General features: G+C 36.2%; 1 protein-coding gene across 4 annotated transcripts in view; it reads right to left on the reverse strand.

Annotated features, from left to right (window-relative positions):
• ZNF407 (zinc finger protein 407) overlaps positions 1 to 21,001 on the reverse strand; it is a 448,885-nt gene that overhangs the window by 275,793 nt on the left and 152,091 nt on the right. For all 4 annotated transcript variants that reach the window (XR_011504354.1, XM_070512851.1, XM_070512852.1 and 1 more), the window contains exon 4: positions 431 to 505. Coding sequence is in view for 3 of the 4 variants with exons in the window: in XM_070512851.1 (XP_070368952.1) it covers positions 431 to 505 (75 nt within the window). In the remaining variant the exon portion in view is untranslated. The remainder of the gene's footprint in view (positions 1 to 430; positions 506 to 21,001) is intronic.

Genomic DNA, 21,001 nt, shown 5'->3' on the forward strand with positions numbered 1-21,001 from the left:
ACACAAGATGTATTTCTTGTATAATATCAGCAATATTTAATTCTACAGTAAGAATTCAAGAATGTTATTTTAAAACCTCAAAACAAAAATACAGGAAAAAATACACAAAGTTTAGCTTTATATTTATTTTAGCTCATTCTAATGTATTTGCAGAGATAAATCCCTCTAATTTAACTCATACTGTTTCAAGGTTGTTTCACAAATTGAAAGTCTCTCAAATCCTTTCAAATATTTTTAGAACGAATTTTTTTAAATTAAAATACAACATTAAATTTTTGTGGGAGAATGGTATAAAATATGATATTCAAAAACATAGTACTCCAAATGCAAAACATGATGAACTAACGATAAAAATTCTGGAAGTCACCTCATTAAACAAAACCTAAATGAAAATATATTTTTAAATAAAGAAAAAATGGATGAAAATTACCTTTCTTTTGGGGTGCCAACTCCATGTTTGCCCAGTAGATGAGTATTTAAGTGCTTCTTCATTACAAAAGCAACCCTAAGAAAAGAAGTAACAGTAATTTTAGAACTAAAAATTCTCTGCTAGAAATATGCAAAAAAAGTATTTAAAAATAGGCATGTATATGGGAATGTATCATGAAGATGCACATTACAATGGCACTTTTGCTAAACAAAAAGCTTGCATACAGATTAAATACACTGCAATACTTGAAAACCAGAAAAAATAACTGTATTTAAATGGTCTGGTTCCTTTCTTCCTTGAGTATACTAACATTGACGAAAACAATGATTCTACTTCTTCAGTCATTGTCTTCACTGACAGTTAGTAAGAAAGATAAAGCAATACCTCAAGATAACACGCACTGCCCCCTAGTTGATCCCACACTTCAATCATAAAATGAGTTTGAGAAAATGTCATTTTATTAAATATTTAAGGGACTATAAAAGAGAAAATGAATAGCCTTCATGAAGCTTCCTTAAAAACATGGTAATAATTTGAAGAGAGGTTTTTAAAAATGATATAAATGTTATTGTGTCTGCAGCACATACATACAAACAATGTACTTAAGTGCCAAGAAGATATCAATAACTAAAACAAACAAAAAGTACCACCTGACATGCTGTCTTATTTTATACACAAATCAGCTTACTTAATGCAATTTTGTTGACACAAATATGAAATGGACAGGAGTCAGAGCCAGTCCATGGAGCGCCATTCTTCTACTGCGTATAGTACAACATCAATTTAATTACGTCATGTGATTATTTAAAACAATTTAGATCTCATTCAGAAGCATCAGATTAAAATGGCTCTCTTGATAAGCAAAAAAAAAAAAAATTTACTGTTGTAACTTTCAGTGTAAAAGGGCTTGCAAACATTTTTGTTAATTATGTATTACAGCTGTCCTTCATAAAGTTAATTACTAATAGCTGAAAGGCAACAGAATATATTTGCATATGTACATGAAAGGCATGACATACGCAAAAATATGATTTTAATTAGCATTCTATGATATGAAGGGCTACAAATCAAATTGGCATGTTATAAGAGTCTTAACATTAAACACTGAATTCATCTGGACATGTTTGCACAAACGGGCAATGTAAAACTGGAAGGTACTGTGGCCATATGGAAGAGGCACGTGTCAAAAGCCAAGATCAAACCAATTTCTAAAATGTGAATGCTTCTTTTATTTTCATGTTGCTCTATTTTGGTTATTTTCACATAATATTAGGGAACCTCAGTTTTGAGGCTAACATACTTGTATTTTTTTAAATGACTGTGACTTTATTATTCAAATAATGCATTTGTATACACTGAAAATAACATTCACTCTTTAGTATACATTAGGTAATAACTATGGACAATATATGCTTTAGAACTATAAATAACTGATCAGATCATCAATCATTAAAATGGAAAAATAATTATTACATATAAAGAATCTCAGTGTGACGATATTAAATGCTTAGCAAAAATAACAGCACAAGATATTCTATATTTGTTTCACTTGATTTGGACAAAATAAATAACATTTTTCATTTCCTTATAAAAGAATACAGTAATAACAACAGTCCAAGTCATAACTTCCCTACTGTCCTCTATTTTCCTATAATTAAAAAAACATAAAGCTAATAGCAAAGAGCAAAGGTTAAGAACCCAAAGTTGCAAAGCACAGCTTATTTATGACCAAGTATAATTTAAGAGATCTGAGCTCAGAAACCACACTGCAGCTTTTAAAAGAAAAAAAATTTTATTAATTAAAATGCTTGTTTTAAGAATTGAAACAAAAACATTACACTGCACAGGGGAACAAACTAGAGTACACAGGAAGAGAAAGCTTCTACTTAAAATAAGATTCTTATATTATCTGCTGAATGTCTGTAATACTAAATATTTAAAGTAATAATTTTTTATTACTATGGGAAAAAACTTATAATACTAAAATACAGTTCAATTATAGTCAAATGCAAAATATTTACCCACTCAAAACCTGACTTGAAGCAAGTATAAATTATTCTTTAAATTTGACTTAACTAAAGCACAAGTAGTGTAAAAGTCTCAATATCAGTTAAAAAACAGAAGCCAAGCACGACTGACTAAAACAAACTTACCAACCTACACAGACATAATATTGCCAATTTGTCATTAGTGAATGCAGCCTGTCCTTCACAGCCATCGTCAGAGCGTTGTTTTAATATTTTTAGCATAATAATTGTTTTGGAAAATTTATAATCTAGATACCACTAGCAATAAAACAAAAATAATCCCAAAGCTGAAAAGCTATGCAACTGAAACGCAATGCTCCTAATGAACAGTCATGCCTTTATGTATTCATGCCGTTTCTACACATTTCTGATCACTTGGGATGTGGCAGCCAACGGTAGGTTCTGCAGGTACTATGTAAAACAAGACAGTGAAAACAGTGCCTTCATGAAGCTTTCATCCTATAAAACCGTAGCTTCTCAACAGGACAGAGTAGCACCAAGCCTGCCCTACTCCTGCACGGATATGGGAAGTCACACGTCCACGCATTAGCTCATGTGCTTAGTAGGACTGACTCTATGCAAGAACAGTTCAGGCAGCTACGGTGCACAGGTGACAAAATAAATAAAGTTCCTGCCTCAGAAAATGTGAAACCTGCTGAGGGAAACAGACAACAAGAACAAAAAGTAAAATATAGAACATCTGAAATAGTGATAACTGGTAAAAGAAATAATAGAGAAGGAAAATCTGAAATCAGCAGGGGATTAAAATGTTACATTTGGGTGGCTCAGGAATGGGATCTGTGAGTAAAGAGGGTGGGGACTGGACATGTCCACAGAAGCAAGGGTGGCCACAGAGACCTGGGGTGGAAGCCCGCAGGGCTGTTCTCAGACAGAGAAATGCAGTGTAGAGCACGTGCAGAGGGAGGAAGAGGACGCAAGGAGCTGGTTAGAGAAGGCAGGGCAGGGACAGAGGGTATCCAAGGGCTAACAACCTTGTGGGCCATGATACCCTGGCCTTGGACTCTGAGGGAGAAGGCAAGTATCGCAGGCGTCTAAAGAGAGGAGAGACACATGGACTCACATTTTAATAGATTCCTCTCGCTGTTCTGTTTAGAATAGAGTGAGAGAGAGGGAGAGAAGGAGAGAGGGAAAGCGGGAGAGAGGGGGAGAGAAACAGAGAGAGGGCAGGTGGGAGAGGAAGAGGGAGAGAGGGAAAGGGGAGACATCCGAGAGCAGGACCTAACAGGAGGCTGAATCTACTGGTCTTGAGTTCAAAGGCAAGATCCATGTTAGAAATATACTCTCTGAAGCTATCCATTTGGCAAGTGCCTGACAATCTGAAGGAACCTTAAAATAATAAAAAATAGAGTTTTTAAAATATGATTGATTCCCAAGTACCTATAATTGCCTGAAACAGCAAAATTGTTTTCAGCGTCAGAAGAGCAGCATAGTAATAACATTTACATCCTAGCTATAGATTTCTACTCTCTAGTACAAAAATTTCATATTTTAACTCCTAATTTTAAAATAATTTTTTCTACACTATATATCAATATAATAAAAACCTCTTCCTTCAATCCCTTAGTTTTCATCACTGCGGAATTATTTTAACTTGAGAGTCATGAAAGATTATCTGACTGATCCGTTGAAGTAAATAAAACATAATACCATGAACACAAAGAAAGAGATGTGAAAAGCAAGAGAAATCCATAGCAGGACATGTCAGTATTCCCTAACTCCTACTCTGCGTAAGTCAGGGTCTTAAATGCAGGGGCCAAAAAGTCAGATTTGCAAATGCTGTGTTACTCCTGAACACAAGGAAAGAGGAGCAGCACCACCCATATGCCTTGCTGAAGCTGTGTTATGCTTTTATTTCGGATTCCCTTATCTCTCCTCAAAGTCAGGCTTATAGGACATAACATCCAACTACTTGAAAATTTCTGATGATCAGGTCAATGTAGGCCATATAGGTTACAGGAAAGATAAATTAAATGTACTTGCTTTTAAGAAGTTAAAATCTAAACACAATAACACAATAAGATAAAAGAACAAAAGAGTTTCTAAGAACACGTTAACATAGACTATGATGCAAGTACATTCACTTATTCTTTCGGTCTTACTGATGGATCCACAGTAATCTACCACTGCTCCCAACTGGTCCCCTCTACACCACTGCCACACACTTGCCAAACTGCTTGTCAGAACACAGGGTTCACTCAGTGAAAAACAGCAGACAACTTAAAAAACAACAACAAAAAAAAAAACAAGCAGCAAGATCAGCTTGCAAAGACCAGCCGAGGAACACAAGAAACAAAGCACCCTCGAACGAGACACTCGTGGCCATCTCCCTGGTTAACTCATGACACTGGGTTGACCAAAGCAGCGTTTGTCCTACTAGTAACAGTTCAAGTATAAGTGGGTGGTCACAGCACGGCTCTGCCATTTATGACTTGTGTAACTGGGAGAATATGAAGACCATTCCTCAGCTGAAACATGAGACATGCAAGACTTCATAAGAGTTTTATGAGATTAGATAAAACAACATGAATACAATGGAGCATGAGGGGCAGGTAAAGACAAGTTAATAAATTAAATAATAGTTAATATTAGGACTGCTATTTTTAAAATCAAGCCAGTGATACAGTTACATCTGAAAAAAAGATGGTTTAAAGATTTCAACTCCAAAAGCCTATATTCCTTTGGGCCAGTTCAGTTTACACCTTAACTGATATACGTAACAGCTTAAATGAAATTTCCGTAGACGTATCTAAGACTACCTAGAAAATGAACATGCAAAGATCTAACAAATCTATCACTTCAAACAACAGGACCTACTACCTAGAGGAACACCACTGTCCCGAGACATTAAAAAGTACTCACTTGGACTCATTTAAATTAGACAGCTATTTCTGTTTGCATCAATCCCCAAGAAAGGGGGGTAGGGAAGAAGAGGCACTCCAAAATTAACAGCAACAATCAAAGAATAATGAACGATCACACATATCCAAATGGCCACAAACCCAAGGTTCTGTTTTGTTTCCCCTTTATAGTTTTGACTTTGAATGCTAAGTTTCTAAATTAAAAATAATAATTTTGGGGGCTGGCCCGGTGGCGCAGCAGTTAAGTTCACATGCTCCACTTTGGCAGCCTGGGGTTCGCTGGTTCAGATCCCAGGTGCAGACCTATGCACCACTTATCAAGCCATGTTGTGGCAGGTGTCCTTCATATAAAGTAGAGGAAGACAGGCACAGATATTAGCTCAGGGCCAGTCTTCCTCAGCAAAAAGAGGAGGTTGGCAGCAGATGTTAACTCAGGGCTAATCTTCCTCAAAATAATAATAATAATATTTTTAACTAACTGGGAGAAAGAATGGCCTAAATAAGTGAAAATTCCAAATTTTAAATTTTAATATATCTTTAAAAGAATCTCATATTTGGTATTTTCAAAGTGTTCATACACATATTCTAAATCCTAGAGTCCCATAAGAAGCAGACTACACATAAAACTGCATCAATAATCGTGTCCCTATTGTCAGGACTTCAGCAGGAGGCCTCTCAAAGCACTACCCACTCTGTGTTCTGAGTCTCCAAGGTTCTCTGGACCTTCTCCCCGCTGCGAATCCTTCACTTTTCTTTCTGGCCTCTACCAAAGGCCCTCACTCTCCTACCGCATACAGAACTCGGGTGTCCCATCGATGCTCCAGGTGCTACCACAGATGTAGCAGACACTACGGAAGGATCCCTCACAGGTACCCAACCTTCATCCGACTGAAGAAAGACGGAGCTCTGATAGCACTGACACTGAAGGAGCATGATTCTGGACATGAACTGTCTGGGTTTCAATCCCTGGTCCGCCAGCAATTCGCTCAGTAAATGAGACGCGCTGTTTACTGCGTGCCTTTGCCCTCCTCAGATGGAAACGGGATGGTACTCGGGACGGTACTAAGTGTAGTGACAAGGACTGCATGACTGATGTTTGCACAGTGCAGAGCACGGTGCCTGACACACTCTTGGCATTATGGAAGTCTCTGCCACTTTTAGCTCTTAACTACCCTCGGCTCAAAGTTTCAAGAAATAACCAAAACTCCCAGTTTGCTACCTCATTCCCACTGGCCAGAGCCTCTCTAGAATTAGGTGCCAAGTTAGCAGGAAGAGGAGTTGCCTACCACACTGTGAATCTGTTTAGGAGCCTTACAGACATTAGAAGCTACAACGCAATTCAATGTGATTCCAATTGAAATGATAATTAAGAGATTCGCATGTTTTAATACTGTAAGCAGCATGGACCCAAAAATAAGTAGCATTCAGGCCTAACCAAGTAATAAACAGCAGAAGGATGAACAATGACAAAAGAGAGTTAGATGCAATAACTGAGGTAGCAGAAACAAAGGCAACAAACAGGAGGAGCTTCTCAAAGGGTTCCGAAGAAGCCTGGGAGCAGAACGGTGAAACGGGTTTGTGGGAGCAGATTCCAGGCCCATGGAACAGGATGTGCAATGAGGAATGAAATAACATAGAAAGGCTGAGAAATACTGCTAGGGAATTAAGTACAAATTTGAGATAACAAGGAAAAAAGCAGAGTTTTAAATCATGAAGGGTCTTATAAGTCATGCCAAAAACTTTAGATTTTATCCAGATTCTCAACATTTGCCGGATACCCTACAGATGACTGTTCTGCAGGGTGTTAACAGGGATGTTACAAAAAAAGTCGAGATGGGGGGATGCCAAAGAAGATTGGACGATATTAATGAGAAGAATAGAACACTGCAAACTTCCCAGTCAGGAAGGAGCTAGTGAGCACTAAGTCCCAAGAAAAGAGGAGAGATGTGCACAACTTTCTCTACACTTACTGAACCATTAAATGTTTTTGTCATAGCAAACCTACATATATCTCCTAGAACTGTGTCTAGAGGAGGAAATTTAGAAAATGCTGCTGTAGAGCCTGAGAAGTTCTGAAATTGGGACATAAACATGATCTGGTTTACACTTTGTAAGGCATATGCTTTGTAACCAGTGCTGAGCTCAGATCCAGACCATTTACCATGTGGACGATCCTGCACAATTTTCTTTTTAATCACACTAATCCTCTGCTCCTTAATTTGTAGTGTGTGGATAATAACACTAATCTCAGACAGTCATACAAATGCACAGATAATTCAGTACAGTGGCTGTTACACAGCCCTCACTCAAAAATTGGTAACTATTACATAAATACACCAAGCAATTAACTAGGATCTGAAGGTACAAAGATGAACAAAATGAAGTCTCTACATTTATAGGGTTTAAAATCCTAGTCGTGGAAACAGATGTCTAAAGAGATAATGCCAGCATGAGGCAGGAAGAAACAAGACATGTATGTAAAAATAGGGCTGAGGGTGCATGAAAAAGTCACATCACCACAACCTAGAATTGAAAGGTTTCCCTCCAATTTAAATTCAACAGTATTGGTCAATCAAAGTCATCTAATTTTCTTTGAGTACAAAATCAGTGCAGCTAAACTAAATTTTCATCATTACATATTATTTATAAGCAGCAGTCTATTCATATACTAAACGCTATAAGGCTGAAAAAGTATAAAGAGAATGTTAAATAATGATTCTCCAAGGAATAATTATAATCCATTTACTGATGTAAGTTCTAGATGTATAAAAATATATTATCAAAAATGTGATTTGACTTTTGGAGCAAATGTCACTTGCCATTAAAAACATATAGAAATTTTTGCAACTTTGCTTAATATGTCTTTATTGATTAAGAAGGTATTACCATTCTAAAAATAACCTTAAATGAATATTTTTATACTATAGTTTTACATGTTAATTTCAATTTTTTGTTTTTGTTGAGGTACCACTGGTTTGTAACATTATATAAATTTCAGGAGTACATCATTCTATTTTGATTTCTGTGTAGATTACATCATGTTCGCCACACAAACCCTAATTACGATCCATCACCATAAACAAGTGCCTAGTCACTCCACTGGATCTCTGTCTCTATGTGACTGTTGCTGTTGTTTTCACCTTCTACTCATGAGTGAGACCATATGGTATTTGACTTTCTCCTTCTGATTTATTTCACTCAGCATAATACCCTCGAAGGCCACCCATGTTGTCACAAATGGCAAGATTTCACCTTTTTTTTTTTATAGCTGAGTAGTATTGCATTGTGTATATAGATCACATTTTCTTTATCCTTTTGTCCCCTTATGGGTACTTAGGTTGCTTCCAAGTCTTGGCTATTGTGAGTAATGTTGCAATGAACATAGGAGTGCATATATCTTTATGCATTCACGTTTCCATGTTCTTTGGATAAATACCCAGCAGTGGAATAGCTGGATGATACGGTTGGTCTAATTTTATTTTATTTTTTTTGGTGAAGAAGATTGGCCCTGAGCTAAGATCTGTTGCCTATCTTCCTCTTTTTTTGCTTGAGGAAGACTGTTGCTGAGCTAACATCTGTGCCAATCTTCCTCTATTTTGTATGTGGGATGCCACCTCAGTATGGTTTGATGAGTGGTGTGTACGTCCATGCTCAGGATCTGAACTTACGAATCCCAGGCTACCTGAGCAGAGCACGCAAACTCAACCACTATGCTACCAGGCTGGTCCCCTGGCAGTTATATTCTTAATTTTTTGAGGAACCTACACCAGGAGACATTCCCACCAGCAATGTATAAGTTCCCTTTTCTCCACATCACCTCCATCACTTGTTATTCCTTGTCTTGTTAATTATAGCCATTCTGACAGGTTTGCGATGATCTTTCATTGTAGTTTTGATTTGCATTTCCCTGATAGTTAATGATGTTGAACATCCTTTGTGCCTGTTGGCCATCTGTATATCTTCATTGGAGAAATGTCTGTTCAGCTCTCAAGCCCATTTTCTAACTGGGTTGTTAGTTATTTTGTTGAGATATATGAGTCCTTTTTATATTTTGAATATTAACCCTTTATTATATATGTAGTTTGAAAATATCTTCTCCCAACTGTTAGGTTTTCATTTTGTTGATGGTTTCCTTTGCTGTGCAGAAGCATTTTAGTTTGATGCAGTCCCATTTATTTATATTTTCTATTGTTTCCCTTACCTAGTCAGACATGGTACTTGAAAATATACTCCTAAGACCAATGTCAAAGAGCATACTGCCTATGTTTTCTTCTAGAAGTTTCATAGTTTCAAGTCTTATATTCAAGTCTAATCCATTTTGAGTTAATTTTTGTGCACGGTGTAAGATAATGGTCTACTTTCATTCTTTTGCATGTGGCTGTCCAGTTTTCCCAACACCATTTATTAAAGAGACTCTCCTTTCTCCATTGTATGTTCTTCACTCCCTTTTGGAAAAGCAGCTGTCCGTAGATGTGTGGGTTTATTTCTGAGCTCTCAATTCTGTTCCATTTATCTGTGTGTCTGTTTTTTGCCAGTACCATGTTGTTTTGATTACTACAGCTTTGTAGAATATTTTAAAATCAGGGAGTGTGATACCTCCAGCTTTGTTCTTTTTTCTCAGGAATCCTTTCGCCATTCAGGGTCTTTTGTTGTTCCATATAAATTTTAGGATTCTTTCTTCTATTTCTGTGGAAGATGTCATTAGAACTTTGATCGGGATTGCATTGAATCTGTAGATTGTTTTAGGTAATATGGACATTTTAACTATGTTAATTCTTCCAATCGAAGAGCACAGAATATCTTTCCATTTCTGTGTCTTCACGAATTTCTTTCAACAATGTTTTATAGTTTTCAGTGTATGGGTCTTTCACCTCTTTGGCTAAATTTATTTCTAGGTATTTTATTATTTTTGTTTCACTTGTAAACGGGACTGCCTTCTTAATTTCCCTTTCTGCTACTTTGTTGTTAGTGTATAGAAACACACCTGATTTGTGTATTTTCATTTTGTATCTTGCAACTTTACTGTATTCATTTATCATTTCCAATAGTTTTTTGGTGGATTCTTTAGGTTTTCTATATATAAAATCATGTCATCTACAAATAGTAACAGTTTCACATCTTCCTTTCCAATTTGGACCCAATTTATTTCTTTTCCTTACCTGATTGCTCTGGCTAGCTGGGACTTTCAATACTATGTTACGTAAGAATGGTGAAAGTGGCATCCTTGTCTGGTTCCTGTTACTAAAGGGGTACATTTCACTTTTTCTCCATTGAGTGAGATATTAGCTGTGGGTTTGTCATATATGGCCTTTATTATGTTGAGGTACTTTCCTTCTATACTCATTTTATTTATTCAGAGTTTTTATCATAAATGGATGCTATATCTTGTCAAGTGCTTACTCTGCATCTATTGAGATGATCATGTGATTTTTATTTTACATTTTGTTAATGTGGTGTGTCACAATGATTGATTTGCAGAAGTCGAACCATCCCTGCATCCCAAGAATAAATCCCACTTGATCATGTTGGATGATCTTTTTAATGTATTGCTGTATTTGATTTCCTGGTATTTTGTTGAGGATTTTTGCATCGATGTTCATCAGTGCTATGTGCCTGAAATTTTCTTTATTTGTCTTGTCCTTGTCTGGTTTGGGTATCAGGGTAATGTTGGCCTCATAGAATCAGTTAGGAAGCTTCTCCTCCTCTTCAATTTTTTGGGAGAGTTTGAGAAGGACAGATATTAAAGCTTCTCTGAATGTTTGGTAGAATTCACCAGGGAATCCATCTGATCCTGGACTTCTATTTTTGGGGAGGTTTTTGATTACTCGTTGACCTCCTTACTGGTGATAGGGCTATTAGAATTCTCTATTTCTTCTTGATTCAGTTTTGGAAGGTTGTATGATTCTAAGAATTTATCCATTTCTTCTAGATTATCCAGTTTCTTGGTGTACAGCTTTTTGTAGTATTCTCTTATAATCGTTTGTATTTCTGAGATGTTCATTGTAATTTCTTCTCTTTCGTTTCTGGTTTTATTTACTTGAGCCTTCCCTCTTTTTTCTTGGTGAGTCTAGCTAAAGGTTTATGAATTTTGTTTATCTTTTCAAAGAACCAGCTCTTGTCTCATTGATATTTTAGTATCTTATTTCATTGATTTCTGCTCTGATTTTTATTATTTCTTCCCTTCTGATTTTGGGCTCTGTTTATTCTTCTTTTTCTAGTTCCTTTAGGGGCACTGTGTTAGATTGTTTATTTGCGATTTTTCTTGTTTGTTGAGGTAGGCCTGTATTGCTATCAACTTCCCTCTTAGTACCACATTTGCTGTGTCCCATAAATTTTGGCATGTTGTATTTTCATTTTCATTTATCTCAAGGAATTTTTGGATTTCTCCTTTGATTTCTTCATTGACCCAGTTGTTCAGTAGCATTTTGTTTAATCTCCACGTATTTGTGGCTTTTCCAGTTTTCTTTTTGTAGTTGATTTTTACTTTCATACTGCTGTGGCCAGAAAAGATGATTGGTAGTATTTCAATCTTCATAAATTCATTGAGACTTGTTTTGTGTCCTAATATGTGATCTATCCTGGAGAATGTTCCATGCACATATGAAAAGAATGTGAATTCTGCAGTTTGGGGATGGCATGTTCTGCATATATCTACTAAGTTCATCTGGTCTAATGTATCATTTAAAGCCAATGTTTGCTTATTGATCTTCCGTCTGGAAAATCTACCCATTGATGTAAGTGAAGTGTTAAAGTCCCCTACTATTATTGAGTTACTGTCAATTTCTCCTTAAAAGTCATTAAGTGACACATTAGGCCTTAAATAATTTCAATTTTTAATGGTATAGGAATAAAAAGTAGATGAATTATAGATTTTGATATTGCAATAAGTGTGCATGTCTCCTAGTGACTCCACATCACAAGGGCAAGGGCTCCTGAAAGATATTCATATCCCAATCTCTGAAACCTGTTAGGTTACAAGGCAAAGAGGAATTAAGGTTGCTAATCAGCTCCCTTTAAAATAGGGAAACTATCCTGAATTATCTAAGGGGACTCAATTTAAGCAAAAATATCCTTAAAATTGGAAGTGGGAGACAGAAGGAGTCCAAGAAAGAGATATGACTATGAAAGCAGGATCAGAGACACACTATGTTGCTGGCTTTGAAGACAGAATAACTGGACTGTGAGCCAAGCAATGCAGGTGGCCTCTGAAAGTGGATATTGTGTGAATACCATCTCCCAATGGTTTTAGTACTCATTAATAAATTTCGCCTATCTTGATGATTATGAGTGCTGTAAAACTGCAGTATTCTAATTCCATAATTTCTTCTACATTTATTAGCTGTCATTCTTCTACAAAGGACTTCATCATTTTCCCCTGTCTCTCTGTCTCATGCTCTCCATCTCTCTTGCTCTTTTTCAAGAGCATTTTAAATGGATTCCTGGATTTTCATTTTTATGCCATGTTTTATAATCAATTACCATAATTATGCTTTATGCCTGTAATTATCAAACTGTCCCAAAATTGGCCAATGGAAACCCTTTAAAGCTGCCTACAATGTCCTTTTGGAATCACTCCTCTTAGCATTCACACATTTCCTTATTTTCTAGCACAAGATGTTCCAGATTAAGCATGTCCTTTCCCTGCTACAGACTTGGAATCAGCTCTGGTTTCTTACAGTAAGAAGTGGTATTTACAAAGCAAGATCTATGTGCTAACTGTGATGACTGCCATTGGGGTATCACTGAGTCTAAGCACTTTCAATGCAAAAAGCTGGGAAATAAATAAATAAACCCACAAATACATAAATATATGGTGAGCAGGAAAGGAAATATATACAGAGGATCTCAATGGCCACATTTCATACATGAGTATTCATTACAACAATCAAGTGTATCTTTCCATTATTCTAAAATATTGTGTAATATATTGTCAAGCAGCATACAAATATATTTCTGTAAATAAATATTTTATTCATAGAAGCAAAAGTTTCTATTTAAATAATTATTTCTGTGAATCATTAGGGTGCAAACATACTGTTCACTACTACTTTCTTAAACTGTGTAATAACTTGGCTTCTGGAAGTGCCAGTTCTTCTTAACCATTTCTGATCACTTCCTGCTTCTCACTATTGCTGACTCTTATTCCTCCTCTCATCCTCTCATGGTGATACTTCTCTTCATACACAGTCTTATTCCAAATGTATGATTCATTTCCTGGGCTTCAGTGCATAACCTCTTTATGGATGACTCTAAAATATGTATCTCCAACCATGGCCTTTCCTGGGACATATTTTCTTCTCTGAACAGACAATACTTCAAAACACGTCTAACACTCAGTCATGATCTTCCCTCACTAACAATTGCCTCCAGGCTTCCCTAACTCTACCCTCTGTACCTCCTTCCCAATTTAATAATCAAATTCTGATGCCCATAAATCATCAATTGTTTCTTGATGATTTCTCCCTATCAAGACCTTACTTCTCTTTTTCTACTGTAAGTACACTAGACCAAACCATTTTCTTGGAGGGCTACAGCTTCACAGTGCTCTCCATTACAAGTCATCCCATATACCACCATCGTATAATCCTTCTATAAATATGCTCATACTGCACCTCAACTTATAAACATCTTATGGTTCCTTACTGAACTGAATAAAGCAGCAAGTCCTAAGCAAGCAATAGTAGTCTTCAATAGTCATTCTGAACCAGCTATTCTGATTTCTGGAATACACCATCAAGAAATCTGAAATGAAAGCAAAAAAGCTACATTCCAACAAAAAATGAGAACCTAAATACTCAACAGTACTAGCATGATTATATTAGAACATTATGCATCAATAAAAAGTACAGAAAATTTCTCATGACATGTTAGTTTTAAAAAGGAAAAAAGAATTAAATACAATATACTCACACATATATATGTATGTGCATTTCTGTATTGACATATACACATACATAGATGAACAGAAGTAAATTCCAGTCAAATTCACTCTGACGTGAGATTTAGCTTTAGATTATTTATATTGTTTGCCTTTCTACAATAAGAAAAATTTTAAAAAGCAAAAAATAACACAATGCTTTATATTCTACAAGCATTTTTATGTTTCCTCAATAGCTCCTCATAACTGAATAAGTAAGTAGTGTAGGCATGATCAGCTCAACCTGAGAGAACAGGGAATTGGGGCTCAGAGAAGATAAGTGACTTTGACTTTTTCAAGAAAATGTGGCAAAGGAGCTGAAAATGCAAAAGTAGGATTCATGCCTGGTGACCTTTATACAGAGCTCTTTCCACCATTCCACATCTCCACACTAATGAAAGATTATACCCTCACGGAAAACAAAAAAAAAGAAAGAAGACATACTACAGAAATAAAAGTGTTCACAAATAACACCACTATATTAAATATTGTTCTAAATGAATATGAATCTTTCCAAACTAATGAGTGAAAAACTAAGTAGTTGATATAAGATAGAAATTTTTTTTTTAATTCACTGTGGTTAGGAAAGTGCTCATAATATTTAAAAAGAAAGTATTTACCATATGATGAAGATACAAACTAAAAAGTAAAGACCTGTGAAACAGGTCAGACAAAAATAAACACTATGCGATCAGTTTAAAAAGATAATTATATTTAGACATAAACATAAAGATGCTGATCATTATTAAAACAACAGCCAACTGAGATGGACTGCACTGGTTTTATTGTAAACAAAATCAAGATAAGATAGATATTTTACCCTCAAAGTGTCAGAAATCAGTCATACTATGATTGTTGTTAAAATGTAAAATACGTTGGCCAATATAAAACGAAACCTAAAAGAAGTATTAAAACTTCATTTACATAATATGTAAAGTGAAATGCATTACATATCATTCCAAAGGTATTTGTAAGCAGGTTCCCATTTACATTGTTAAACCATAACTTCACAAAAGAATTTTTTCCATCTACTTCTCTTATCTATTATGAGCACATTAGCTTAAATGAACACAGGAAAACCTGAAGTTCAAAAGTATTCCAATCTGTCAAAAACTTTACCTTGCAAATAAAGGAAAAAATCCACAGTTGTATGATATTTGTTTACTCCAAAATTCAGAAGTTAACGGATGTTAAACGACACTTAAAAATTACATTTCTGAAATTCTTTCAGCAAATCATCGCTAAGCCAAACTATGTCTTTCATTTTTTTCTCCACTATCTTACGACACAATTTCTTGGACTGCTATTGCCCTTTTGGTTATAATCATCACACAGAACCAATATTTCCACATTTGAAATGTACCCTTTTACTTTTACAGAAGGCAACTTCCTTCAAAAACAAATTATCAACATCCCAAAATTTAAAACTATCAAGACTTCTTTAATATTTTAAAATTATACTGATTATTTTCCTGAATGGTTCTGCTTCTCCATGAAAATAAATTCTATTGTATTTACTGAAAATCCCCATGAAGAAACAAAACTTCTCTAAGTGTCACACCTCTCCTGACAGCAAGCATTCTGTGAACAGAAAAACAGCAGTGAGCCTTGAGATATTACAAAATGTCAGCTATAGCAATCAGAAATATTCCATCAAAAACTGAAAGGTAGTGACACACACACACACACTCACAATTTCCTACATTGTACAAAAAGAGGAAGGGGAGATATTCAGCAATTTAGTACTCCTTTATTTCAAGAGGTAATCCTACTGTCACTTAATAACCAGCTACATAAAAATGTAACTATCAGTATTGTCAGAATTATAAATATTATACCCCAAAGACCTAAATATTATATTGTAGACTTCTAAATATCAACCAAATTCTTAACAATAATGAAAGCAATTACATATCAGGGTGCTCTTTTGTTTTTTTGTTTGTTTGTAGGAAGGAAGATTGCCAAGCTCTGCTCGGAGTGCTTTATATATACCAACTTATTTAACCCTTGTAACAACCCAGTTGACAGGTGAAAACCTGAGGGTCAGATATATCTAACATTTCCCCCACAGCTACACAGCTAGGGAATGGCAGTCAGGATTTGAGGCCAGGCCGTCTGATTAGAACTCACACACTACACGAGATCATGCATCGCTCTGCCTCTCTCTACCTTATAAATCATAATTCATGTATTAGGCCTTATTTCAGGTGTCAGCTGCGTTTGTTGTTTTAACTAAATATCATTTGCCAAAATAAATAAGGAAATCAATGATGGAAGTGTATTTTATTTCTGAGTTCAAGAAACAACACAGGTAGCAGTATAGTAAAAAGAAAACGCTGCAATCGAGAGTCAAAACCTGGGTCTAATGTACACTCTGCAATTCCCAGTGATGTGGCCTTGGTTCAATTAACAACAGGGACACGTAAGACAAAATGAAGTTACTGATACCTAAATTGGGGGTGTGGGATATAATGAATTTAATAAACAACTGTACTCGTGATAACTATACAATGAGGACTGCCATAACAAATGAAATGATACCTAGAAGAGGAAACGAAAAACCAACAACGTCAGATGTGTTCAGAATGGGTACAGTGTCAGGAGAAAGGACAGAAAGGAGTGGAGACAAGAAGACAGTGATCCTAAGCCACACTCATTGAACACTTTCCCAAAGATTCAATCCAGAATGCTTTAGCTGGAGCTACCTCAACTCTTCTGAAGACAGCAAAACAATGGTAGGACCTTCTGTTACTGTTAGATATTACGCCAGGAATGGGAAAGGTTAATATGGTCAACAGAAATTAAAATACATACAACACCCTAGGGAAAAGCACAAAGCAAGGCCTGGAGTGCAACACAGCTGGCGCTCAGTCCAGCCGTACCCGTGACTGGATGAGGACACCACCTCTCCCCCCGGGGTCGTCATAAGGATTACATGACAGGAAGCGTGGCCTGCAGCACAGTGAGCCCTTCGGGAACTGTCAGCTGACTTTACAGCGATGATGATGAGGATTCCTCCCTGGAGCAGGGGGAAGAGGAGGACACAGCACAGGCACTGGAGCTCTGCACTGGTGACCAGGACTCTCTGAGTCCCAGTTTCATCCTTCCAGAATAAAGACCTTCCTCACAAAGCTATGCAAGAAGTGGAAAATACATACTAATAAAGTTTATCATTTTGGTGAGAAGATATTATACGCCCAGAGAATATCATATGCCAAATAGGGTAATAAATGTTTGCCAGGGATTATCAAATATATGGTATCACTAACCTTAATCTCCAAATGACAAAATTGGGATATAATGGAATTAAATATAGCAATGGTTAAAGGAAAATATATCTATATGCAGTTTATAGAAGCCTATAGTGAAGAGCTTAGATATTGCAAGAAATGCAGTAAGTCTCAATAAATGATTGCTATTAATAAATTAAGAGTCTCTTCCTATCCAACCATATAATTCTGGTATTGTCTTTATTGATTAAATGTGCAGGAGCTAAAATACACGAGGGCGTTTATGTCAAGGAATAAAACACCAATCAATAAATCCAACAAAAAAGGGATTTCCACTTTTACATGTAATTTGCCTTCAAACTTCTTCTGTGATATTTTATGTAAATTGGCAATACAATAACATGAAATGCAGCAATGTCAACGGAGAAGTGGTGACAGTCCTTGGTTCCAATCCTGTCTGAGAGGAAACTGGGAACGGCTGAGCCCACAGGCACCAGCAGACACTTGGCTCAAAGCTCCACACATGATCTAATACTCAGTAAGAAATGTTCTTTGGTAATTTTCATTCAAGAACTTGCAGTGTGAAGTGCTGAACTGTCCAACAGGACTATTTCCAAGACTCAGTAAAGGCAATTCTGGCTTAGCAGCAATTTTAGGGGGGGAAGAAAAGACTTTTTAATGTATTACTTTTAAAATATTGTTGGGTAAACAAGAATATTCAATTTGCGATTTATGTGAAAATGAATTGAAACTGGCCACAAACATTCAATAAGTATATCGAAACCAATATTACAAATAAGAGCCAAAAACGGAGATTTTAAAATGATACAATCCAGTTTTGAATCATTTGGCATGAACACACTATTATGAGATAAGTGCACAGAAGGAATAATCTGTATCATGTATCAAGGTTTACATGCAGTTAAGATAAATATCTTTCGTGGAATATAATTATGCAAAAACTAAGAACACAATAGAATGCATTTAATAATAAAATTTTATAGAACAGAATTTAATCTTTATTTAATGATTCAGCAGGCATCCCAAAAACATGCAGTACTTCAGGGAGATAATCTTCATCATCAATTACTGCTGCACTGGAGAGATGCAGAAGTGTCAATTAATAAGAGTTCTGGCTGAATTACTTTCCTATAACAACTTACAATAAAATAAACTAAGTGAACCAATTGAAATAAGAAACACTCAGGAATTTTCTAAATAATAATAAAGCCAGGATTATTTTCTTTCTCTTTTTTAATCCCCTTGTCATCTAAAATAAGATGTGTTAATACTGTTACCTTTACAACTCATTATTTAAGTTACAGACAGGAAAGAGGGAGTGTGAATCAGATAGGAAAAGAATGAACACCCCAGACAGAAAATGGCTTGTATATCCACTTTGGGGAACAGGTTAAGGTGCTGTTGGTTGTCTACTGGATTGTGTATCCCGCTAGGCAGAAACAGAGCATTCTTTCTGCTCCATTAGAGGTTACACGCAGATTAAGACAACGTGTACAGGTAAAAAGATGGCAAGGGGTAGAGCATATGGGCTCTGTAACATGACAAAATGCCTGGGCCAAATTTCATTCCCCAGAATTCCGTTCCCAGGATATATTCAGTTAGGGAAGGCCATGAGAGAGATTCTGGTGTGACTTATGCAGGGTAGAAGTGGAGCAACAACTCACACATATTGTCTATCACCTAGACCACCTGAATGTCAGAAGGCAACAACAAACGCTACTCTCCACAAGCTAGGGACTCTCCTTCAGCTTCTCTGACTCCTAGACCAACTGTGTAAGTTTAAACAACTGAGGAAGAGGCCAGCTTCTGCAGAAACCACCCCCCCCACCCATCAAAGTCAGAGGCAATGAAAACATTGTGGGATTCCGCCTGTCCCCATGGGTTCCATCTTACTCTTGTTCTCCCCAGTTTACATCCTTCCTTCCTTCTCAAGCGCCTGCCCTATGGATTTCAAGATGCAACAATAACACCTTACAGAGACTGGCTGAAAAACTCCCACTATCGTGTGAGACCAAATCCCTGTAACAAATCCCTTCATTTTATTCACACCACCACACAGACACACAAAGTAACATAGTATATATTTTAGTGGTTCTAAGTGCCTTACTGATCCAGAATTTACAAGATGGAGTGACAAGGACTTACCCCTCCCCATCTGAAACAACCAAAACATCAACAACGCATACGAAATAATTTTTAAGACAAAGGACATCAGGCAAAGAAAGTGATCTCAGACAGTTGTCAGACAGTGGAACGAGGGGTCTGGCAGCTGGAGACGAGTAGACTCCATGAGTTGACATGAAAAGAGACTGCATGAAGACCAGGAGCTGGAATTCACAGGCCAGAGTAACAGGAGAGAACTATGCACACAGAGAGAACTCAAGATCTGCAGAGGGGGTGCATGGAACATTCAGCTAATTATTGATCAAGTTGCATGTGTGAAGAAACTACAGAATGGGAAAGTAAGAACAAACAGGAGAAATGAGAAGACAGAACACTGCTCATCAGTGCTCACACAGGGCTGGCCTTGAGAAACCTGATGATCCATGGGGCATACAGAAAGGTCACCCTCAGTACCAGGCAATAATTAGCCATGGACGGACCACTGCTCCGAATCTGCTCAAAAGAGAAGCACAAAATATCAAACTTTTTTCAAGTGAATTAACTGCATCCCAGAACAAAGCTCAAGAATATTTATTGAAATACAAAACAAATAGTACCAGTACAGTAAAATTTACCATGTCTAGAATAAATGAAAAATTACCAGTCATGCAGACAAGTAGGAAAATACAACCCATAATATGGAGAAAAATTAATGAACTAGAACCAACCCAAACAGACAAGATGTTAAAATTAGCAGGCAAGCATATGAAAATACTTACTATAGATATATACCAAATGACTGAAAAGATAAGTTAAGAGATGGAAGACATAAAAAAGACCCAAAGTAAACATCTGGAGATAAAAGCTATAATGGGAGAGATAAATTCACTAGATGAGATTAACGACAAATGTGACATGTAGAATAGAGAAGAAATAAGAACAGAAAATTAAAAAGAAATACGGCACAAAGAGAAAAGAGAATTTTTTGAAAAATTAAAACAGAATTAGTTGTCAGTTTCAAGCAATGTCACTGGAATGCCCAAAAATATAGGTAGGAAAGGGGAATAACTAAAGAAATAGTGGCCAAAATTTTTCAAATTTGATGAAAATTATAAACCCACAAATACAAAAATCTCAACAAACTATAGATAAAGCAAACATGAAGAAAACTAATGATAAAGAGAAAAGCTTACAAGTAGCCAGAGAAAAAGAGATGTATTATGTAGACAGGACCAAAGACAAGAATGAAGGCAGATATACAGACACAATGCAAGTAAAGGACAGAGACCAAAAGAAAGGGAATTAGCTTCACCTTATACCTTACACCACTTACAAAACTTATCTCAGAATGGATTACAGGCCTAAATGTAAAACCTAAAACTGTAACTCTTCTA

The sequence above is a fragment of the Equus asinus genome, chromosome 7 (assembly GCF_041296235.1).
Source record: "Equus asinus isolate D_3611 breed Donkey chromosome 7, EquAss-T2T_v2, whole genome shotgun sequence".
NCBI lineage: Eukaryota > Metazoa > Chordata > Mammalia > Perissodactyla > Equidae > Equus > Equus asinus.